The 23686-nt window shown below is 47.9% G+C and overlaps 7 protein-coding genes across 7 annotated transcripts; 4 read left to right on the top strand and 3 right to left on the bottom strand.

Annotated features, from left to right (window-relative positions):
- Window positions 1-19: 19 nt before the first annotated feature.
- On the top strand, window positions 20-913 carry J056_000311 (MOB kinase activator-like 1-like protein A; the record flags this gene model as incomplete). The annotated part of the gene is made up of 5 exons (XM_009267709.1): window positions 20-112; window positions 170-337; window positions 395-698; window positions 751-797; window positions 848-913. 5 exons carry the CDS (start codon window positions 20-22, stop codon window positions 911-913), a joined length of 678 nt encoding a protein of 225 aa, XP_009265984.1.
- Window positions 914-3528: 2615 nt separating this feature from the next.
- J056_000312 (uncharacterized protein) lies at window positions 3529-4139 on the top strand (the record flags this gene model as incomplete). The annotated part of the gene is made up of 2 exons (XM_009267710.1): window positions 3529-4038; window positions 4083-4139. The coding sequence occupies 2 exons, from the start codon at window positions 3529-3531 to the stop codon at window positions 4137-4139; spliced, it is 567 nt and encodes a 188-aa protein (XP_009265985.1).
- Window positions 4140-4280: 141 nt separating this feature from the next.
- On the top strand, window positions 4281-8301 carry J056_000313 (Leptomycin B resistance protein pmd1; the record flags this gene model as incomplete). The annotated part of the gene is made up of 3 exons (XM_009267711.1): window positions 4281-5301; window positions 5348-6675; window positions 6721-8301. 3 exons carry the CDS (start codon window positions 4281-4283, stop codon window positions 8299-8301), a joined length of 3930 nt encoding a protein of 1309 aa, XP_009265986.1.
- A 127-nt stretch (window positions 8302-8428) lies between these two features.
- J056_000314 (uncharacterized protein) lies at window positions 8429-10568 on the bottom strand (the record flags this gene model as incomplete). The annotated part of the gene is made up of 4 exons (XM_009267712.1): window positions 8429-8452; window positions 8500-8753; window positions 8802-9321; window positions 9366-10568. The coding sequence occupies 4 exons, from the start codon at window positions 10566-10568 to the stop codon at window positions 8429-8431; spliced, it is 2001 nt and encodes a 666-aa protein (XP_009265987.1).
- Window positions 10569-10672: 104 nt separating this feature from the next.
- Window positions 10673-11264, bottom strand: J056_000315 (uncharacterized protein; the record flags this gene model as incomplete). Its single annotated transcript, XM_009267713.1, has 2 exons — window positions 10673-11090; window positions 11140-11264. The coding sequence occupies 2 exons, from the start codon at window positions 11262-11264 to the stop codon at window positions 10673-10675; spliced, it is 543 nt and encodes a 180-aa protein (XP_009265988.1).
- Window positions 11265-11402: 138 nt separating this feature from the next.
- On the bottom strand, window positions 11403-19261 carry J056_000316 (Cytoskeleton-associated protein 5; the record flags this gene model as incomplete). The annotated part of the gene is made up of 9 exons (XM_009267714.1): window positions 11403-11674; window positions 11724-12170; window positions 12223-12787; window positions 12838-13776; window positions 13826-16414; window positions 16460-18031; window positions 18079-18145; window positions 18197-18209; window positions 18385-19261. 9 exons carry the CDS (start codon window positions 19259-19261, stop codon window positions 11403-11405), a joined length of 7341 nt encoding a protein of 2446 aa, XP_009265989.1.
- Window positions 19262-19640: 379 nt separating this feature from the next.
- Window positions 19641-23320, top strand: J056_000317 (Telomerase-binding protein EST1A; the record flags this gene model as incomplete). Its single annotated transcript, XM_009267715.1, has 4 exons — window positions 19641-20676; window positions 20723-22711; window positions 22756-22865; window positions 22916-23320. The coding sequence occupies 4 exons, from the start codon at window positions 19641-19643 to the stop codon at window positions 23318-23320; spliced, it is 3540 nt and encodes a 1179-aa protein (XP_009265990.1).
- Between the last annotated feature and the right edge of the window lie 366 nt (window positions 23321-23686).

Below are 23686 nucleotides of genomic sequence, written 5' to 3' on the forward strand. Positions count from 1 at the left end.
CACCACCCAAAAACGGAAAATGAGCACGTATCTCAGCGTAAGGTCGCCCATGAAGAATCCCGCACATACATTCAAGCCGCGTCGGGCGGTAGAAGGCACGAAGCAGTTCCAGGTGTGTCTGGAGTAATAGTGAGGCAATAGCGACGACACTCACACCGACACGCAACAGCTCAAGAAATACGCAGAGGCTACGCTCGGTTCCGGAAATCTCCGAGAGGCCGTCAAGCTCCCTTCTGGCGAAGACAGCGATGAGTGGATAGCAGTGCACTCTGTCGATTTCTTCAACCACCTCAACATGCTGTATGGCTGTGTGAGCGATTTCTGCACAGTCAAGAATGTGAGGCATCTTTTTCTAGTCGTGGCGTTTTGCTCACTGCCCTACTCTACACTTCAGTGTCCTATCATGTCCGCGGGTCCGCGCTACGAATACCAGTGGGCTCAGCCTAGCTATGGCGCTGGAGCTCAGACAGGCGCACCTAAACGCCTCACTCGTCTCTCTGCTCCGGAGTACGTCGATAATTTGCTCGGTTGGATCCAGAGCATCATCGATCACGAAGCCTACTTCCCTTCGAAGCTCGGCGTGCCTTTCCCTCGTAACTTCTCGAGCGTTGCGAAGGATGTTTTCAGGAGGCTTTTCAGAGTCTATGCGCATATATACAACTCTCACTTTGAAATTATGGTCGCTCTGGGGATTGAAGGTGTGTTTGAGTATCCTAGATAGAGGGAGCGCTGACGCGTGGTATATACTAGCCCACCTCAATACCAACTATAGACATTTTCTGCTATTCATTAATGAGGTAAGCGCGTGGTTTCGCATGTGTCTCACTTAAACTCACTCCCACTCCAGTTCAGACTCGTAGACGCAAAAGAGCTCGCCCCGCTGGCTGACTTTAACCAGTCTATTCTTAAGTAGGTTAGGTGCTTTGAGCCGCTCCCTGTCCAAGTTGACCATTATATTGCAGCGATTGATCATAGCAACCTTGTTCGTATATCACACTATCTCACATGGATCATATCGCACGCTCTAGCTCACACAGTCCTGGCTTAATATTCACTCTCATTCTCCTACATTAACTCAGCGCTATTTATTTGTTCATATATACACCATTCATCTGTAATCAACACTGAAAATGCAATACAAGAAAGAACTTGTAGTCTCTAGCAAGAAAAAGTGGAGCTGTCACAATTTCTTCAACATATGTGATAAATCAATCTATTAACTTAAAGAAAATCACAAATACTGAGACATTAAAATTAGTCTTTCACCCGTGATATCATTTCATACCATGGTATCATAGTCCTTGAAAACGTCATGAGAAGGCTGTGCTGTGGAGTGTAGCCGTTGTCTTCGTTTGTTATCGTTTTCGTCGTAACCATAGTTGAGGGTGGTGTCTTCAAGTGTGGAGAGTATGAGATTGTTGATGTGTTTGTGAATTTCCCAAAGCCCTAATACCTGCTATAGTCTAGTGCGTTGAATAGAACGTTAGGGGGCTTGCTTTGCGTGTCGTCGTGGGCCCTGTTTCGGGGTCAAAAATGAAAGTCTATTGGAGAAATGTTGGCAGGGGCAGATGTAAATCTATGTGAGATAGAGATGCTATTGTAGATACTGTAGGTGAAAGAGCCGTTTCGTATGGATTGAAGTTGCTGAGTTGAAAGTCTATGAGATCCGAGGCAGTGGCAGTGGCAGTAGCAGTAGTTTCAGTAGTATTTGTAGAGGCGAACGAGGCTTGTTAATTTGAAAGCTTTTATGAGCGCTGGCATAGTTTTGAAACCACGGATGCAATTAGCCAAGTTAGTTACGGTGTAAAAGCCTATTCACCACGCTTATTAAAGGCATTGACAAGCAAGAGTCCGGCAATAATAGTGAATAGCGTTGTCTATACAAAAAGATTGGAGATGTGAGGTCTAGAGGAGATCGAGCCAAGTTACATAAAAAGAAAGATATGATGGGATATGTTGTGACGAGGTCTCTCCTACTTCCATCCTCAAATTTGCGCTAAGATGAAGATCAAGCGCGCGGATAGATAAGGAGATTGGCGCGGGTAATGTTCGACATTTGTAACCTGCGAAGTGTGAGATGGGTTGAGAGGGCACAAGCTGTGGTAATAAATAAGCTGGAATCATTGGGCACGTATTTAGCTATTTTAAGACTGAGTACTTTCCAGCTGCTTGAAAATTTACATTTAAAGCGGCATCAAAGGATCACAACTCATCAAACTTTACCCCAAATGTATTCTAAAAAGTATAACCGCATTTCATTGTAACTGGTGGTGCAGGTTTGGTTGGGTTGGGTTTCATGTCTGAGGCATTTTACAGACGCCAACAAATACTCGGACGCGGCAGCCTTGACGAAGAGAATCAGTTAATACGCTTAAAAAAAGCCTGCGTGATTCATGCAGAATCACACAAATCCCTTTGTAAACATTCCTCCTGATTCTTATTTTCACACATGATACACGCCACTATCACCTACATATTGAACTATTTCCAGCATAAAATTTCAAATCAAAGGCGTCTCGCTGCTTTTTGCTGCTTTAGCAGGTGTTTGAACTACACGGTAAACGATATGGACGGATGGCGAATGGCAATTTAGAACCCACAAACGCCGCAGAGTCCGAATAAGATACATTGTAATTAAATCCCTCAATTTGTCTTAATATCGATGCATTATGTAGTATACAACGAGAGCTCTTTGAGTCAGTATGACAGGCCAATTTTTCTCTAGTGGTGCGGAATAAAAGGCAATCAGTGTTATTACGGGTACATAATAGTAATTAATACCACTTTTCCAGCCATTGAATTGAACAAACGCATATCATGGTGATAGCTTGGTGAAACCGTCCGATGCGCGGCTATACAGTCATCGTAGTTCTTCGACTCATTGGACCTATAATAAGTCACGTAGTCTTGATGGCATTACTAAAATACCCCGCCAATTGCTACCGTTGAAAGTTACAGTCTTTTTGAAAGAAGAGTGCCTCATTGATTACCAATCCCTCTTCAAAGCAATTGTTATATGGTCAGTGAGTAAAATACATGATGGCAAATGATATCTGCTTCGACCCTGGCATCGATTGTGTAATGTAGGTCAGTATGGTGAGGTATATATGTCCAAAGAACGCTGATCGAAGAGTGTGGGGAATGACATTTGAGGCCGCAGCTACCCACATCAAACGGGTCCAATGAAGCACCAACAATCTCCAACAAATTTTTGCCGAAAAATTCCGGTTTTAGTAAGCGAGGCCAAAACGAGGGTGCTACTGAGTGAAAATGGGGTGCTGCACGAAATTACTGCGCGAATGAGCTTTATTCCTTTCAAACCAACGCTGACAATCTAATGTACAAATATCTCAAATCTTAATGAAACCAACAAGTTCAAAACACAGGCTAGACATGTAAAAACAGCGGACTATCTTGATTTGAAAAGACTTGATAGGCTTCCTGACAGAAAAGCGGGATTTGAATCGGAATTTTACATAATTCTTTCATACACATCGGCACTAGAATCTTTCTTAGCCTTCAACTTTCATGATTCCAACGACTGTGAACCCGTCGGGAACCTATCTCTTTCATCCGCATGGCGACGATGATTATGAGATATTCGTTATTAAGCCCGGTGAGGAGAGCAGTGCTAGTTTGGTAGACAGGTTTCCCGTCATCCGCACCAACATCGGTTTCGTTAGTAGCAAGATAGAGGTGTATTCCAACGTAGAGGGCAAAGTGATCAGCTCGACTAAAAGGGGAAAGCGCTTCACTGGCAAATCCTCAGTTGAAATCACTGTTCAGGGACTTACAAGTTCTCTTGACAGAGAGAGCAGATGGGGCACAGCTAACCGTTTATTTGTCCTCTACAATGGCACTTGCTGTCGCGCTATCACAGAAGGGAAGAACGTAAGCATTGTCAGCATGGCCACGGGCAGAGTGTTGGCTGCGTATCGTAACAGCAGCAGGTCTTCAAAGAAAGACGGTATACTGACAATGCACGCGCTCGGTGTTGACAACAAATCCTGCAATCTGATTATCACAGTCGTCCTGCTGGTAAGTCGTAGCTCTTTATACTGAACGCTGCTAACTCAATACAGATGGTTAAGTTCATCCGCGATGCCGGGGACTATGAAGAGGATTATAGGAGCGATTAAAAGCCGCAGAGAGGCAAAATCTCAGCGATTTCAAAACGGAATCTGTATCATATTGTATTTGAGAATCCGAATAAACTAGAGCCCAATTAATAATTCTATTCCCTGCTTTAAATACTCTTGTTCCAACACCGCCAACATTGAATGGCAAGCGTTGTACCTCAAAGCGGTACAGAGAAGGCAGTTTTAGATGCCAACACGGAGCCCGGCAACGCCACAGAATCTAGCAAACCGGAGAATACTGATGATGATATCATTATATCACAGGACTGCAACGCTCCGACTGGCGTCTCCATTTTACAGCTCTGGAAATACTCGACAAAACTCGAGGCTTTTCTTATCATAATTGGGTTGATCAGCGCTGCTGGTGCCGGCGCCATCCAGCCATCCCTCGCGATCATGTTTGGAAATTTAGTGGATGTTATGAACGACTTTTATTCTTACGTGCCAACGTATCAGTCAGATCCCACGAACCCCGTCCTTAGATTGGAGTTTGAGAGTAGAAAAACTACCTTCAAGGATGGCGTGGACTACAACTGCTTAATGCTTCTCGTTATCACTATCTGCATGTTTATAGCCGTCTATGGCTTCTTTTACATCAGCCAGTATACTTCTGAAACCATCTCTCGTCGACTTCGCCTCTTATATCTTCGCTCAGTCTTGCGTCAGGACATTGCTTTCTTCGATAGGATAGGAGCCGGCGAGATAGCCACCAGGATTGAGACGGACATGGCCTTGATCCAGAGCGCCATTTCTGAAAAATCAAACTTGGCAGTTATGTTCCTGTCTAGTTTCGTAGTGGCTTTCATCATAGCATTCAGTATACAAGCGCGTCTGGCTGGTATCTTATTCATCGTAGTCCCGTGCATTGCGATTGCTATGGTGGTTATTATAATTTTCATTACAAAGTATGAAGAGAAAGGTCTCCAGAACATCGCTGATTCAGGTACACTAGCCGAGGAAGTTATTTCTACAATACGCACAGCGAAGGCTTTCAGTATACAGACTGCATTGGGTTTATTGTATGATGATCATCTCAAGGCAGCTCGCAGAGAAGGGTTCAAGCTGGCCACCGTCACGGCTGTTGGATTCTCGTCCTTCGATTTCATGGCTTACTCAGCATATGCTCTGGCTTTTGTGGTATTCGCGCATTTACTTCTGAATGGTGGGCTGTCAGACTCGCTATCAGCTCCTCTAACACAGCTCAATAGGCACGTCCGTCGGCCAATTGATATCAGTAGTTGAGGCAATCATAGTTGGTGCGTTTGGACTAGGCATGGTTGCCCCACAATTACAGATCATCGCTAAAGGACAAGCTGCCGCGGCCAAGATCTACGAAACGATTGATAGGGTGCCGTCGATCGACAGTGAATCGGAAGATGGCATCAAACCTGCGTCTGTGAACGGAAGTATTACATTTCACCATATTAATTTCGCGTATCCTTCACGACCAGGTGTACAAGTGATGAAGGATTTTAACGCTACTTTTCCTCCGGGACAGTTTACAGCACTTGTTGGTGCGTCTGGAAGTGGAAAAAGTACATCAGTAAACCTCATTGAGCGCTTCTACGATCCCCTTTCCGGCACCGTCAAGCTCGATGGTCACGATTTAAAGGACCTCAATGTCAAGTGGCTTCGCAGCAAGATCGGTCTGGTTGGCCAGGAGCCTGTTCTTTTCAACGATACCGTACGCGCTAATGTTGAACATGGCCTGATCGGTACAGATATGGAGTACTTCTCGGATCAACAGCGACTGGAATTGGTTGTTAGAGCCTGTCAAACAGCTAATGCAGACAACTTTATTCAAACTCTACCCTCCAAGTACAATAACACGGTCGGTGAGCGCGGTATGCTCTTGTCGGGAGGACAAAAGCAGCGACTTGCCATTGCTCGTGCTATCGTATCAAATCCCCCTATTCTACTGCTGGATGAGGCTACTGCTGCTCTTGATTCGGCTTCTGAATCCATCGTCCAAAAGGCACTCGATCAGGCTTCCCAGAACCGTACGACGGTGGCCATTGCACACCGTCTCTCGACTATCAAGAATGCGCATCAGATTATCGTGATGGGTAGTGGCAAAATCCTGGAAGTTGGCAATCACTATTCCCTCACTTCTAATCCGCAAAGTGCATACCTGCAGCTTGTCAACGCTCAGCAACTCGCAGAGAGCACTGAGGATAGTGAAGCAGGGGTAGCTGAGCATGTAGAGGTGCCTACAAAAGATGAAAATAGGAGTGTTAAATCCAAACAACTTTCGATCGCCTCGGAAATTTTACGCGATGGCGAAAGCGTCCCTGAGAAGGTAATCAATAAGTACTCATGGACGCACGTCCTCAGTTCCCTTGTTAAGATAAATCGGAGTGCTTGGCCGCTATATGTGATTGGCACATCAGCTGCGATCTGCAGTGGCGCTGCCTTTCCTTGCTTCGGTATAATATTTGGTAAAACCCTACAAGAGATTAGTGAAAGAACACCTGGCGACCCGGACTATCAATCCTACATCAAGTCCCATTTAGATCGTGATGCTCTATGGTTCTTTGTAAGTTATATCGAGTGTGTAAACCACCTTCTAACATCCAATCAGGTCATCGCTCTGGGTGCTGGTGTTGCTCTCGTAATTCAGACTTACTGCATGCAAAGGTCCGGAGAAATGCTCACTTTCATCCTGCGACATGAGTCGTTCAAGAAGCTTCTGCACATCGATGTTGATTATTTTGATCGTAAAGAAAATAACACGGGTGTGTTGTGTTCTGGTTTAGCAAGTAACGCTAAGTCAGTGAATGGTTTGGCTGGTATTTCAAGTGGTAGTATTCTTCAATGTCTCGCAACAGTTATAATAGGCGCTGCTGTCGGCATCGGTTACTCATACAAAATTGGGTTGGTGGGCGTAGCTTGCCTGCCTCTCACATTTGCCGCCGGTCTCACCGAGCTGAAAATAGTCACTCTGAAAGATAAGCATTCAAGAGAGAGCTACGAAGAGTCTTCGAATATGGCTTGCGAGTCTGCTGGTGCAATAAGAACCGTAGCCGCACTCACAAGAGAGGATCAGATTGTGAGCCACTACGGTAATCTCCTCCTCAAGCCATACAATACGGCAATAAGATCTGCGCTATGGAGAAGCGCCGTTTTTGCACTTGGACAGGCATTGAGTTACGGTTCTATCGCACTTATCTTCTATTGCGGCTCGCTTTGGCTTATGGACCTCACTCTTGATCTTCAATCATTTTACGTAAGTCTGGAAAGTATAATTTTCGCAGCCATTTTGTCTTCACGTATATTCACGTACGTACCGGATTTAAGTAGTGCTAGAGGAGGTGCGACTCGCATTCTGAGGCTGTTGAAACATCAAGACAAGATAGAAATTGATAGTGCCAATTATAGCGGCAAGCACCTCGATACTGTTGAAGGTCACGTCACATTTGATGATGTGCATTTCAGGTATCCAACTCGCCCAGATGTACCGGTCTTACGTTCACTCGATCTGGACATCAAGCCGGGCAGTTATGTGGCATTGGTGGGGCCTAGTGGATGTGGAAAGAGTACTACCATACAGCTCATCGAGCGCTTTTACGATCCAACATACGGCTCTGTCAAGCTAGATGGACTAGAATTGCGCGACATCAATCTCAACAATCTCAGATCTCACATGGCACTCGTCTCTCAGGAGCCTACGCTCTACGGAGGCACTGTCAAATACAATATTGCAATGGGAGCAACCAAACCACATGAGGAGGTCACACAAGAGGAGCTGAAAGAAGCCTGTGCAGATGCCAACATTCTCGACTTTGTACAAGGTTTGCCGGATGGATTCGAGACGCAGGTCGGTGGTAAAGGTACGCAACTATCGGGAGGTCAAAAGCAGCGTATCGCTATCGCCAGAGCTCTCATACGAAAACCAAAGATCCTCCTGCTCGACGAGGCTACGAGTGCACTCGACCAGAATAGTGAGGCGGTTGTACAGGCCGCGTTGGATAAGGTGGCGTCGGGTAGGACTACGATAGCTATCGCTCATCGTCTCTCAACTATCCAGAAGGCGGATAGGATATACGTCTTCAAGGATGGGATGGTCAGTCAAGCTGGAACCCATAAGGAGCTGATCGAGGAGAGGGGTGGACTTTATGCAGAGCTCGTCGCTCTTCAAACGCTTTCCAAGCGTAGTGAGTAAATTGCTGGCATTCAACACACAAATCTGCATTTTTTCAATCTAAAAGCACTTCTCATTAAGAAAGAAAATCACTTGTAAATCTATGTATTTGGTATTTATTGCATTGCGAAAATAACTATTAAACGTACTACTTTGATTTGGCGGTCTCAAGCTGCGGTGTGTGAGTTGATTATACGGGTTTGGCAATGCTTCACTCACGAAAGACACAACGGCATCAAAGTCACCTTCTTCACCTACAGCGGGTGTACTACCACCGCTTTCATCACTTCTAGATACAGGCTGCGATTCCTCGCCGGCCTTTTTTGAGGCAGACCAGCCGAATAGCATCTCGTCGAGCCATTGAAACGTGGACAGGTTGGATTGCTGTTCTGACGAAATCAATGAGGGTTGCTCTTTTGCGACTACACGCTTGCTTTCGAAGTTCTCTATCTGCTTAGGGCCGTACTCCTCGACTAAGGGAAGCGTTAGCATTAGCCAAACCACAACTACACTACACCCACTTATATCGTTCAGCTCCTTCGATAAGCTTGCCCGTGTGCTCTTTAGCTTCTGAATCTCATTCTCGTTTCCAGGGATCAGCGAGAGGAACAATGGTGGAAGGCTTTTATAAATATCCATACCAACTTCACCGAATTTGAGCGCAGACATACCCAAGCACGGCAGCAGGGCGAGGGTCCACAGCGGTGTCCACGTGATAGTACTACTGCTAAGCTGCCAAGACTCTCCATAACGCCTCGCAGCCAAAGTGGCGGAAGTGATATAAAAACAGTAGAGAAGCGGTATAAGTGCGAGCGACACAAGTACTTTCCAAGTACCTATTACATCACGCGCTTTAACTTTAACTGTGGAGGCTGCCAATGCTTCTTTTGCTTTGGCTTTGGATATTGACTTGGCAACGAAAAAGACAGGTAAATGGAGCACAGCGCCAGGGAGGGCCAGAGCGCCCCAAACCATGAGTAGCTCAATGCGATAGAATAGTAACGTAGCAGATTTCAATGGCGATCTTGCAGCAGAGTCAACCTGGATTACGTGTAAGATAAGTCTAATCATGCGATCGTACCCACCTGATGGTCTCTAATTCCAAGATCCTTTAATCTCCTGTTGTACCTCAAAACCTTTGCCTTAAGTTGTTGTATCTTAGGCTCATCTTTGTAATCCAAGTAGCCTGCGATAAGCCTTCTGTTTAGCTCTACGACTTCTCCGAGCGGCGGATGATAACCTGGAGGGCTGTAAAGTCTCCTCCCGGCTTGTATAAGCATCAAAGTTTCATAGTCTGGCGCACGCACGGTGACAGTTTTGAGACCGTCGTAGATAATGTTGAGGAGGCTTGAACATGCCAACCGCTTGTCGCTTCCACCTTTGCTAAAGAGATGTACAAGATCACGTGGTACGGTTCTTGGAGTACCAAACTCGATCACAGCTCTCGAGCGGAACTTATGGGCATTGAAGTACGACATGCCAACGGGAACAATTTTGACCTCTAGATTGGGGTTCTTGGACATGGCGCCAAGAGCCATGATGCTGACACCAGCCTTTAATGGCAGGAGATCGGTCTTGTCGTGTGAGCCGCCTTCTGGGAATATACCAATGCAACCACCATCTTCCAAACGATCATAAACAGCTTTGTACATGGAGTGTTGATCGATGTGGGGCATGACTTTATATTTGATGGCCTGGGTGGTGGTGGTGGGATTGATAGCTTTGAGAGCACTTATGGCTTGTGGTTTGCTGAGATCCTTTTTCAAGATAAGGTGGGAGTCGTTGAGGATGTCCACCACCTCGGCAGAAGCTCCACCAAGGGAGGAAGGGAGGGCTATAGACATGTTTGGGGAGAGCTGGCGAGTGAATTGAGTGCCGATGCCGAATATGTGGGTTGTGGGGGCAGAATGAGACATGTAGATAGAGCCAATGCCGGATTTTGCAGCGTCTGCAGCGCGCTTTACGGGGATAGATTCCATTGCTCTAGCCATGTCACCTATAAAGAATCTGTGCATGCTCTTACTCGCAACCAAGAAGGACAGCTTCCTGTTGGACGCTCTGAGGACTTCTGAGCAGAGGATAATACCATCTAAGAATTGATTGTGATGTGGGCCAGCGACGAAGATAACAGGCGTTGGCTGTGGAGGAATGTTGTAAATGCCTCGGCTGACGACCTCTCTAAAGAATATGTATATGATAGTTCTCCAAAGTTTGGTTGCAAGGTTGTAGCCATCCAGCTGCTTAATGAGGAATACGATTATTATTATCAATCCCACGACAATACTCATCATACTGACGCAAGTAGATAAGAACGTCAGCAATATTATTTATAAGAAAATTTTCAAGATAAATAATTAATATTCACATTAATTTATTTATTTAAAATTTATGTTCACACTTTCCACGTCTTCTTCATCCAAATCAGCTCTTGCCCAGCTAATAGAAATTTCTCTGAGTCTACTACGTAACCAAAGCGTAAATACATTTTATGGGCTTTGTAGTTCGCTCTAATTCTCATGTACGCCGTGCTGCTATGCTTTCTCACCATTTCTGCTGTGTATTCTTCGCAGTACTTGATTAGCCCACCAGCAACCCCTCGTCCTCTGCCCGCAGGACTAACCGCGAGCCACCAAAATCTGCCTCCTTGAGAATCTTTGAAGAGCTCCCTTGCCGAATTCTCGGTTTGAGGATTGAGTGTTGATGAAGGTGGCAGATTGTCCAAGTCCTGGGGGAGTGGTGTAAATCTGCAAGATCCAACTGGCGTGCCACTATAATCAGTTGCTAATATCTGTAATGCTTGATTGTCAAGCCTGAGATCACTCTAAGTACCTCATCAAGTGCTCTTACCCACAAACTCACGGATAAAGGACTAATTCTTCCTTTGAATATCCATACTCTTCCACGAATGCTGATTCCCTCACTTTGATTGCGTCCTGCAATTCCTCCTGCTTCGTGCAGATTTTTATGTTTAATCGACGAGACATTACAAACACAAGTCTACAATCAACCAAATCTTCTCACTCCTCGGCCCTTCGGCTCCTTGCCGATCACAGGTCTCGCAGTCAGGGCAGCACACCTTATGACGCTATTAGTATGTCTTAGATTACATGTCAAAACACCCCTCAAAAGGCTTCTTCATTCTCATCGGGTTGGCGATACCCTTCTGTTTGTGAGAATACTGTTGGCGTTTCCGCTTCCATTTCCACTTCACCTTCTCCTGCTCCTGCTTCTCCTTCTCCTGGTGCATACAGTGACTGAGGCTTCGAACCGAACAGCGTGCTTATCCTGTTCAAACTCTTTTCATCTAGCGATGTTCTACGTTCATTCTGCGCCGATGACATTGATGATCTTGATCGCGGTGCAGCAGGCGATGGTGATACAGCAGCTGAGTGTGCTGAGACTAGTTAGTATATCCCTCTCAACCACCCATTAATATCACTCACTCGTTTTAGGTGGTGCAGGTGAAGTCACACTCGCTCGCTCCTCTTCCTCCATGCTAAGCCTCCGCCACACCCTTTTGATGTACGAGTTGAATACATCCCCTAAATCTCCCAGCTGCTTGTCAATACGCGCTTGTTTTTCTGGATGCTCCTTTTGAAACACGTAGAGATCAGTAATCCCTTCCTTGTTCGTCGTTGATTCCGATATTTTATCGAATATCTTCCGCAGACGCTCATTCACTCCGTAATCTTCTACAGAAATTTGCGAGTCTCTGAAATTGTTTGCAGTGGACGATACCTGCGGAACGTTCTTAATACCTAATCCCATACCACCCTCGACTGCACTTGGTGGACCTCTATTGAGCAGTCTGTATAGGTAAGTGTATACAATTGAGTCTTCTGGATTAGATACCAGATCTAACTTCTCATACACCTTGTCATCGTACACAGCTTGATTTAAGTCAGCTCGATTAGCACTATGTACCACGAAAATTGCACTCACCAACCAAACTCTGTATAATAGTCTTGACAGTGCGCAGAGGCATGTCTCCAAGAGCAATCTCGTCACTGGCTCTACTACGCCACTCAGCTGGTGGTATCTTCTGCAAGAACTGTTCGAGTGTGTAAAGTAACACGCTGGGATCAAGACGAGCAGCCTCCAAGTCATCTTTGACATTTCTTGCCGTCTTCCATACACACTTGAGAACCAATTCAGGCAGCTTCGCTTCGGCACTCTCGTTGCGCACCTTCAAGTTGTGAAGGTTGATCGTGGCAGCTGACAGAAGATCAAATAGAGCGCTGAATATGGCTGTGAGATCGCCATGAGTGAATAACCTGAGTAAAAGCATGTTGATGAATCTAGATAAGTCTTTCAGTGAAGAGCTTTCCGCTGTTTGCAATAATCTAGTCGTCAGCTCCTCCAACAGCAGTCTTATCGAATCACTCGAAAGTGTGGCAGCTATCGTGGGCGAGTCAACCGTTGCATTAAGCGTCTGTATAAGGTGTTTTGCCAATCTGAAGACGTTCGGCACCATCTCCTCTCTAAGCGTTTCAAACGTGTTAAACATCTGTTCAGACTTCATGTCAGCAATCATTCATTTTCACTCCAAACACTCACCTGTGTTGTGATATTCGTTACCAATCGGTCAGCTTGCCTGACTAGCTCATCGGATGGACTTTCCAACTTGCGCTGAATAACCTTGAGCGAGTCGACACTCCTCTCTGGTTCATTTGACAATATCCCGGCGATTGGATCGGCTGGAGGCTGGTTACTTGATTGTATTGACTGTGCAGACTTGTTTGAACTGAGGGATGTAGGCCTTGATGGTGCTTCCTTCCCCACTTGACCGCTCGAACTAGAACTAGAACTAGGCTGAGGTAATCCAAACGAAGGTTGAGGAAGCGCGGATGTTCTACCGAGCTGCGAAGGGGGACGAATACCTCTAGTGCCCGCGCCAATTTTGGATGTAGGGATGCTTTTGCGAGGCGACTCAACTGCTGGGGACTGTGACCGGTTAACGGTGCGGGAGGAAACTCCAGCTGAGCTCCTTGACTCTGGACGACTTGGGGACTCAGAGCGCAGTGTATTTGGTTGAGATATCCTACTATGTGCTGAAGATGGACGTTGGGCAATGCGTGACCCAGGAGCAGGTTTGCCTGTAACAGATGTACCCCTCTCAGGCTGTCTTTTAAGTCTTTCCTCAAGCATACTGAACTCCTTCGGTTGCAGTTCGCCAACCATTGACCAGACTTGCTCGCCAACTATTTTGTAAACTTCTACTAGTGTGTTGAGAACCGAATTCCTCACAGCACTATCTCTGTCACTGAGACTAGCCCCGATCGTCCTCAGTGCTTTGCCAGAGCTCAGCACACCCATGCCGTGTCTATTGATGATACTCCCAAGCTCGTCAATGGACTCAGATCTTGCGCGCGAGTTCTTACAAGTCGTACCATGGTCGAGAAGATGACCAAAGACTTTGCTTGGTGGGTACGAACGGCCAAGCAGCTTGAGAATAGCTCTGATGCGCACTCTGACTGGCTCCTTATTGTCACCCGACTAGACGTATTATTAGTTTTTACCATCTGCATCAAACGCACACACCCACCTTAATGATCAACGACGGCAAAAAAGCATTGGCTTCGTAGTCCGTAAGTTGAGCATTCACCTCATCCAAAACCCTCAAAGTCAGCTCAATCACCTCCAATGTGCGCAGTATGATACTCGTGTTGTTATCGAACAATCTCAAAGTAACGTACTTGAGGATGATGTCTACGTTGGCCAAGATATACTGGCGGGACTTGTCGACGCCCAATCCAAACTTGTCAATGTCACCTAAAGCCTCTTGGACGGCGTCATTGATAACAGCCAGACCAGACAGATAGTCGGACTCGGCGTGGCGATCAGTGCTAAAGAGCAGGCTATGAAGGCGTGCACTTAAAAATGGTTGGGTTTGATGCTCCATGTAGTCAATCTGCTCCGGTCTGACACCACCTTCTCCACCAAGTGTGAATCTTGAACTACCATCCTTGACTGCTCTTTGGCGTTTGCTCATCAAGTCCGACGAGTTGAAGGGATAGCTAGTATCTGATGATGGAGTTTGTGCAGATGAGGTGCTTGCTATCGACCCGCTAGATGGTTTCTTTGATGGAATCCTGGCCTTCATCCCAGAAGCACTTTCTTCCTCATCATAAGCCGGAGCAGCTGTCGATTTCGAAAGTGCACCGAAGCGACTACGCAAACCGGTTGGTCTGGCTATAGGTGTACCAGCTGTCGGTGCATGTGGTGCAGTGAATGTTGGCTTGGCCTTAACGGGCGTGCCAGATGCTGGTGGCGGACGAACAGCGCTAGGGACCTTTGGACGACTTGATGCAGGTGCTGGCTCCACCTGTGCTGGTTTAGATGGTGCAGCCGCTGCAGGTGCTGGCTTAGCGGCTCCTCTCGCACCCTGCAGAATGGGCAAAACAGTGTTTTTAGCAGCCGGTTTCAATTTTTCCGTCTTGCTTTCAACAAATCCATATCCTGCACTAGCAATAATGTGCGGGAGGAGAGCCTGTGCGTTCTTCCTTACATCTCCATTTCTATCCTCCAAACTACTGACAATTGGCGATGCAAGAGGAGCCAAATCCGTGGAACCAGTCGGCGGAATTTTTTCACCCATAAACAAATTCAGCCACTCTAGCACATTCGAACGAAGCGTTGGGTTGGATGATTCAAGAGCAATAGCTAATGAGGAAACGAGTGAATCAACACCCTCGCAAGCAGTAGCCATCGCATCAAGCGTAGCAATAGCGGAGGCTCTAACATTCGCCTTCTGGTCACTAGCTATACCGGCAACACCTGCTACGAAAGCCTTGACGTACTTTTCAAACGGCTTACCCATAGCGAGAGCGATTTTTTGGATAATGTTAAGCGCCAAGCCCTGCACGATTTTGTTCTGGTCACCAAGTCTGCCTTTCAGAGCGCCTACTAGGTCGGCGTTCATATTCGGTTGTAGTCTGGAATTCTGCTTCACTTCCAGAACCGCAAATAAACCTTCGAGTGCCTCTTTACGCGTTTTCCATGCGTCACTCTTAGAGCTTGCTACCGTGCCAGATGGAATCAACTTGTCGAGATTCTGACGGGGTAAGAGATCATCCATCGCATCCCCCCCAGCAGCTGCTCCATCCTTTGGTGCCCCTCCTGCTGGCGGTTTGGCTGCATCAGCGCAAGACCTAGAGGGTTCTGGCGGCTCCTGCCCTTCGACTTTGGCGAACTCTGAGTCGATCGTCGTTAGCAGTTGAGGGTTGAGATCGTCCAAGAATCCTCTGATATCAGATCCGACGAACAATTTCAACGTAACTAGTGTCTTGGTGGCATTTGTTCTTACCATAGCATTAGCAGACTTTAAACCGGTCTTGAGAAACTCGATGAGATCTTTCAAAGCCAAACCAGCGATACCAAACTCGTTGAGCAGCTGCTGAACAAACAACATGGCGTCAGCTTGGGCTTTTGGTGCTTTGATCTTGCTTATAGCTTCGTAGCCCTGACTTAAGACAAACTGGTGCGACGTCTTCTCAGAGAAAATAATAAGAGTATCTCCAGCTGGTTTCTTAAGCTTCATATCACCAATTTTCTCCACCAACGGACCCACAGCCAAGCTTGCGCAAGCTCTGTTGAAAGATTCTGAAGTATCAGCCAACACGCCGAGCAAGGAAAACTGCTTGGCAGATACTTGAAAGTTCTTTTCAGCCCATCCTGGTTTCTTGCTGAGGAATCTGAAGAGCACTTCGCATGATAGCTGTTGGTGGTTCTCCTCATCTATGCACCATTTGTGAAGATCTTCTATACCCTGCAATCTTTCCTTCCAGTTGCTGTCACTGAGCTGCGAGACTAGCTTTTCTGGTATGAGCTCAGCAGCTTTGGCTTCTGCATCTTCAGCTGACATTGACAACTTCGGCTGCTCAGATGGCGCAACACCACCAGTCGACTTGGGTTTGCTGGCACTAGCAGCTGGAGCTGACGCGGGTGCTGCTTTTGCTGCTGCTGGAGCAGGAGCAGAAGCTACAGCAGGTTTTTTGTTGAGCAGACGCGATGGAGGGGCTCTGGTTGGTGGCTTCACTGGTGAGGGTGGCTTGGGTGGTTGAGCTGACTCATCGAAACCATTTATGGGATCAGATTGTGGCGTTGGTGGTTTGGCTGGAGCTGCTGCTGGTTTCTGAGATGATCAATTAGTGTAAAGCGGCTTCGAAGGACGACCTACTCTGGGTGGTGCAGCTGCGGGCTGTTTAGGTGGTGCAGCCTTAAGAGCTGGCGCTGATACTGCCGCCGCTTTTGGTTTAAACCCGGGCTTAGCCTTCACTTCAGCCTTCTCGTAGAACTCCATCACCTTCCCCTTACGCTGACCATCGAGACTTTCAACGATGGGGTTCATGGCACGCTCGCCGACGATCTTCATGAGCGTACCGAGCGACTCTGCAGACGCTGCACGTACTGGCTCGAAACTGTCCTCCAAGGTAGCTGTACACACGGCGCCGATGTCCTTCTGCTCGGATTGTGTGGGTGGTGCTTTCGTGCTTTTCAAAGCCCGAACGAGGAACTGTAGTGTACCTTGTTTTACCTGTGGATTCTTGTGCTTGGCGTAGGTTGTAATGTCATCCATAAAGTCACTAAAGCTAGTGGCGGCGAAGATGGCATCCAAGGCGCCACCAAGCGCATCAGCGACAGTTGCTTTGCGCTCTTTTAGACGTTCGAAGAGGGGTTTGGAAATGGTGTTTTTGAATCCAGCAAAAGTCGAAGACGGCAGACCCCTTCCGAGCTTCTCTAGCGCCTGAGCAGCGCCAATAACAACATTAATGTTAAGCTCTGATATGCGCCTTGCTAAGGCGTTGATGAGGTCAGAGTAGTCGGATGAGGCTTCAATTTTGGGTGCCTTGTTGAGAGTTTCTAGGAGCTGATCAATCACTTCTTTCCTCTCCTGCCACTTCTTGCTTTCGATTAAGGTATAAAATTCTGGGTTGAGTGTCTTGATCAAGTCGACTGGCGGAATATCTTCATTTGGATCGAAGCCTAAATCCATAGCGCCGTCATCTTGGTTTGATTCAGCGACACCTTCTTCTTCACCGCCAGCTTGAGCAGCCTCAGCTTCAGCTTGAGCTTGCCTGGTAAGCCGCGATGCTTTGCCAGATCCTGCACCCTTTCCGTCGCTTTCAAGGTTCTCGAAGCTCTCCTTGAGTTCTTTAACCTGAACAGGCTTAAGTTCTTCTAGTAGCGGGAATAGAGATTGTCCTAGATAGGTATAAATTGATTGAGCGAGCAGCGTACCTTCAGATCTGACGTTTTTATCTGAATGAGCGAATATTCTGGTCAGTGATTTGAGGAGTGGCTTGGTGTTTGTGATTGGCTTGAAGCCAAATTGCGACACCAACTCCTTCAGCGCGGTGACACAAGTTGCGACCAGCTTTGGCTGTTTAGCAGCGAGTGAGTCGATGACGTTTGCGATGACCGTATCTGCTGTGCCATCCACCTCAACAAAGGACAAACACAACTCGATTGCCTTAACTTTGGTCGCTGGTCTCGATGCATTGAACGCCTTTTCAATCGTTGGCTTGCACAGCTCGCCTGAAAGACTCGCTGCATTCTGGCCAGATTGCTTGAGCAACTCAGTCAACGCCTCGATACCCTTGTCTTGGGCGGCAGCGTTGGAGTCTGTGACAAATTTACTTAGTGTGTCTGGGCTGCTGAGCCATGGCTTCAACACTGGATCGTCATCTGAAGCGCTCTTCTTGAATTGGTCGATGAGTTCCGCGTAGGCGCTCAATCTGGCTTTCCAGGACTACTGAGCATGTCAATGGGTGTCTACACGGCTGTATTTTTCCCCACCGCATGTTTAACGCGTTCCGTCAGCGCTATTTGGCTGAAATCTTCTTCCGGCGGCGGCTGGCCGTCCCTGAAGATAAATAAGTCTGGAGATCTCCGTGCATTACTAGTAATCTCCTACATTTTCTTCTTTTCTGTGGTTGCGTGAGTGATCGTGTCCAAGATGGAACCACGCGGTGGAAATCAAAAGTAAAAACAGTAAGTAAAAAGCGTCATTGGTAAATTATTTAAAGTACAAGAGTACATTGACGAACTAAAGCATCTGCTGCGCTTTACGGTATCTCTCCAACACGCCTCACGACACCACACCTTCCGACTGCTCGCCACCGTGTATGACTTGATCGTCGAGTGTCTCTGTATAACCCACGTGCTGCACATACTCCTGGTCATCTGTTTCCCATTCGATATCCGAATTGGTGGATTTAACTGGCTTGATATGTCTGCCTGGTGCGGCTGGAAACGCATCACTGAACAGCTCATCAACTATCCGCGCAATTGGCTTTGAAATCCAGCGTCGTGGCGGTGGATACGCGTCCGTGTATTTGGGACCTTTCCTGAAGGTGCTCAGTGGGTGCCCACCGCTAAACCACGCGAGATGTCCGCCGTGTTTTGTATGGTAAATGTGCACGTTTGGGTTGGCTTTGCATTTGTATAGATTGGAGGGAGATGATTTACACTCCTCTGCGGGCTCTGGCCAGGCTTCTGGCATTACTATTGGATCATCTTCCGCGTTCACCCCGAGAAGAGGTATTTTTACGTTATGGAGGAAGGCACTGGATGATGCGTAGGCATAGAAGGCTTCTGCAGATGGGAACGGGAAGTGTGGAGGGTGTCCTCCCAACTTTCTTGTGATTGTGTTATCGAAATCCTTCACTGTGGGCCATCTTAGCGCGTCTAAATGAGCCAGCTCCTGGGGATGCGTATTTTTGATAGCGTGACTGTGCTTTCTGAGTATATTCTTCAAATTGTTTCCCATTGCGCGGTTATAGAGGTAGTGGCCGAGAAAAGTGCTTTCGAGCTGTTCACTAGACTTGACAAGATCCCAAGGGTTGCCTAGAGCAATAGCAGCCTTGAATGGACATCTATCGCCTTCTTCACCAACGAATTTTGTCAAAACATTTGCGCCTAAACTGAAACCCACTCCGATAAACTGCGCTGAGGGGTAAGTGTTGGAGAGGTAGAGCATCGCGCAACGCAGATCATTTGTTTGTCCTCCGCTGTAGAATAACGGGCTATCCACGCTTGTATTCGCGCATCCTCGGAAATTCATCACGACTGAGGTGGTGTTCGCGGATAACTGTGCAATGAGCGATCTGATATACGACTCGTGTGAGCCACCAGTGAGCCCGTGGCAGAATACAACCACATTCAGCTTCCCCGGGTTGTGAATATCGAGTGAAAGTGATCCGCCGTCTTTGAGAGATAGAGTATGCCTCCGATATTCGACGGAATCAATCTGAGTGGTGTCGAGGAGAGTGGCGAATATAGTCTGTAAATGGCCACCAGGCAGCCACGCCGATGGAATAAAATTTTGACTAAACGCGTCTTTAACCAGTGCGTCCATGATGTCAAGGGACAAAAGCAAATTGCTGTTCGATCCCAAGCGACATGATCCAGTAAAATTCAGTAATAATCATTTAAATAAAAAGAAGTCAAGCGATGGCCATTCGCTGGGCCAGTCCATCTCCACCACCTCCTCCACCGTCGACGACTCCTTCTCCAGAGATCACTACAAGGATAAAGAAAAGCAGCGTAAGAAGCGTAGGGATGCTCGTTCGCAGAGCAGCCACGAGTCGAGATCTTCAAACAATTCAAACTCAAATTCAAAGAAATCAAAGGATGAGCCGGCGTCGGCGTTTTTAGTCCAGTTGAAGCGCGCTTATAGAGACATAATGGATACAGAGAACAAGCTAATCGATGAACGTAGAATGGCGATCACTTCCTCTACCAAAATATCCCTTTTCGGCCAAAACCCGGGGAAATCGAACGACGACTTGAATTGGATACGCTTGGTTAACAAGCACAAATCTCTTGCCGACGCTTATCACAGCTTTCTTGCTACTTCTCTCGCTCCCCACACCCCAACTTCCCTGCACGCCCTGCCCCAGAAGTACAACATCCCCACAAGACTCTGGCAGAATGCTTTCCATGGCCTGCTCGAGAAAATGAGGAGTGGGCTGAATCCAAAAAACCCCAGCTCTATTCTAGACCATCTCAGCGACTTTGTCTATCACGCGTACGCCTTCTATACCAACCTACTAGAAGAACCGGTTCTGTCGCCATTCAAAGCAAGCTGGATTGAGGCTCTCGGAGATCTAGCGAGGTATAGAATGGCTGTAGCATCCATCGAGTCCACAGTTTCCACCGGTAACGGTAGTAGTAGCAGCCCGTATTCGCTACCTACCACTTTTGCCACTCCAGCGCCACCCACACCTTTCCAGGCACGCGTAGATGACTCGCAGCCAGAGATGCCACCTCATGCCGATGTTGCCAGCGTTGGTTTGCCAGCGTTGATGTCTGGTGGTTTTGATGTTGAGGACAGACACCTATGGAGGCAGGTTGCGCGCGACTGGTATGGCCAAGGGCTTCGAGATATGCCAGGTTGGTTGCTTCTACCACGCTAACACTCGCACTCATTCAACTACAGGCACTGGTCGACTGCAACACCACCTGGGTGTCCTTTGCAGGAATTCGCAGGACCCCGATGAGGGATTGCGAGCGCTATACCATCTCTGTAAAGCACTCACAACCTCCCACCCCTACCCCACTGCTCGAGAGACATTGCTTGGTCTGTTCGACCCCGAGCTGCAGAGTGCGCGAAAGAGGGAGGAGAGTGTAACTGAGCTCTTTACACACGCACACGGACTGCTCTTCACGCGTGTCGAGCTGGATAGCTTTCCTCAAGCGCACGAGCGTCTCGTTGCACATCTCCAAGCTAAGCGCGCATCATTGCCCGATTCGGTGTGGATCATGATGGGCGTGGTGAACATAGCAAGTTTGCTGCAATACGGGCAGGATGACAGTGTTCTAAAACGTACCGCGGCTGCGACAGATGACGGAGCGAAGCGACAGAAACAGCTTCACACATCGACTTCAAACCCTTCTCTCAACTCGGGCGGCGCTTTCAGTGCGCTTAGCTCCCCAGTCCCACCCGTGCCAGCATTACCGCAGGCGATCATGATGCATTCGAATAACAGGACAGGCAGTAACCCCAATCTCAATCTCATGTCGAGCAGTCCCAAATCAAGTCACTCGTTGGAGAATCTCAACAACTTCAATAACAGACCAGCCTCCAGCGCCAGCACGCGATCAGGTGGTGGCGACGACGATGTGCTCCTCGCGCTGAATAAGGAGGGCGTCAGCGAGGAGTATAGCACATCCAATACGGTTTTCGAGCATGCGCAGGAGATGACGTTCAGTATATTCGCTCTCCTCCTCCAGAAGCCTACTACGACTAGAGAGGGAGGTGAAGGAGGGGCACCACTTAACCCATACATCACGATCGTGATGACGTATCTGACGACGATCCTTAAGCAGCCGACTGCGCTTTCGCTGCTCGAGAAGAAAATTCCGTGGGTTGAGTTAGCGATGTGTCTATCGCGCACCTTCCCCGATCGCACATCGCTAGAAAAGGGGGCCAAGACAGGCAACTTGAACGGTAGTGGTAGTAGTGGTAGTGTTGCGAATGGGCTGCCACAGGGACCGCAGCTGTCGCGCCTCGTCGCCGGCACGCCTCTCCCCGAAGATTGGTGTTTACGAGGCATGGAGTGGGTGGGGCGAAGAGTGTACGAGCGAGGGTTCTGGAAGACGCGTACGGGCGCATCAAGCACCGGTGCCAGCTACTCTGGTGCACCTCCGCCTGTATCTGGATCTGCCATCCAGTCCGAAATGGACGTTCTATCCACTCACATGAGCGGGGTGCCCAGCGGTGCAAACGCTTCCGCACAGGATGGTCTCGACGGCGTGATCGAGAGTGACGACGATGACGATATCGATAGTATTGCTCGTCTGCGTCTCGATGGTGACGATGGAGCTTGCGCATCTTCCGATTTGGACTCACCGCTCAAACTCGCTGAGAGACGTCTGGCGCGGCTGGCATTCACCAGTACTGTGCTGGCGCGATTGGTGCAAGGCTTCGATATAGTCAGCTTAGATAAGGAGCTCGGCCACTCTGACGCTGTCGAGTTTACCATCACGGGCGAACTGCAAGCCAAGATGAAGCGGTGGAGACTCGCCGAGGAGAGAAAGCGCGAGGATGAACTTCGCAGGTTGGAGGAAATCTACCAACATAACAGCGACAGTGCTAGCGATGTCGATTCCGATGCTTTCTCTGATATTTCCTCGCTCAGCGAGGCGATTAGTGGCGGTGAGAATGAGGATGAGGATGAGGAGCTGCGCCAGCTCAAATTGCGCAGGAGGGAGCTCAAGTCTCTAGTCAGAGAGCAAAAGGAGAAGGAGAGGGAGGCGCAAGCGAATGTGAACACCTCCAATAATCTCAACACCCTCAATATGCTCAATACCATACAACCGTCACTGACTACACTCATTTTCGACACCAACGTCATGCTCTCTTCGATTGAGTATGTGCAGGCATTCGTCGAGAGCGGCGCTTGGGTGTGTGTGGTTCCGCTAGCTGGTAAGTTTGCTTGTGTTGCGGTAATCCTCTTACACTCCCCCCAGTCATCACGGAGCTGGATGGTATATCTAGAACAGATAACGCCCTCGGCAACGCTGCTATAGTCGCGACGTCGTACTTAGATGGAGCAGTTGAGCGCAGCAACTCACTCAAGGTGCGATAGGGCATTTGCTCTGTATTTCTTTCTCACGCTCATCCTCGCAGATCCAGACATCGAAGAACAACTTCCTGAAAGACCTCACGATGAGGTACGAGGATTACGGCAGTGGTGGCGACATGGATGGGTTTGAGGAGAGGAAGACGCTCGATGATGTAATTCTCGACGCTGCCAAGTGGCACAAGGAGAATTGGATGGAGCGGGAGAGACACTGGGAGATGCGTGAGCGTGAGCCTAAGGTTGAAGGCCAGGTGAATGCGTTCAGCCTCAACTCACCACCTACCTCACCACAGTTATCCGCTAAGCCAGCTATCCCAACCAAGTCTACTTCAAAGGTCGCGCTTATAACCTACGATCGCAATTTGCGTCTCAAGAGTCATGCAGCAGGCGTGACTTCGGTGGACGAGAGTGCCTTCGCAAGGCTGTACAAGAACCATTACGGGAATAGCTGATGGGGAATAGCTGATAATAGCCTAGCTCAGGTACACATTACAAAAGGGGTTTTTTAATCATCTTTTTGAGAAAAAAGAAAGTCAGTTGATATCGTCAAGTGCCTTGTGCGTTAAGGCGTACAAGTGAGGAGGTGGGTTAGTTGGTTGGTTGATATCATTGATATCATTGATGTCGTTGATGTCGTTGGTGTGGCAGATTTGGCCATTTATACCACTCATCATCTCGTGCTCTTGCTGTTGCTTTTGCTCTTACTCTTCCTCTTACACCTACTGTCGCTCTTATTCATGCTTACTCTCGCTCTCGCTTTTTTCTTACTCCTGCTTACTCTCACATCGCATCACTGATATTTATCTCGTTTGCTGCAA

Source organism: Wallemia ichthyophaga, assembly GCF_000400465.1.
Source record: "Wallemia ichthyophaga EXF-994 unplaced genomic scaffold scaffold1, whole genome shotgun sequence".
NCBI classification, from domain to species: domain Eukaryota; kingdom Fungi; phylum Basidiomycota; class Wallemiomycetes; order Wallemiales; family Wallemiaceae; genus Wallemia; species Wallemia ichthyophaga.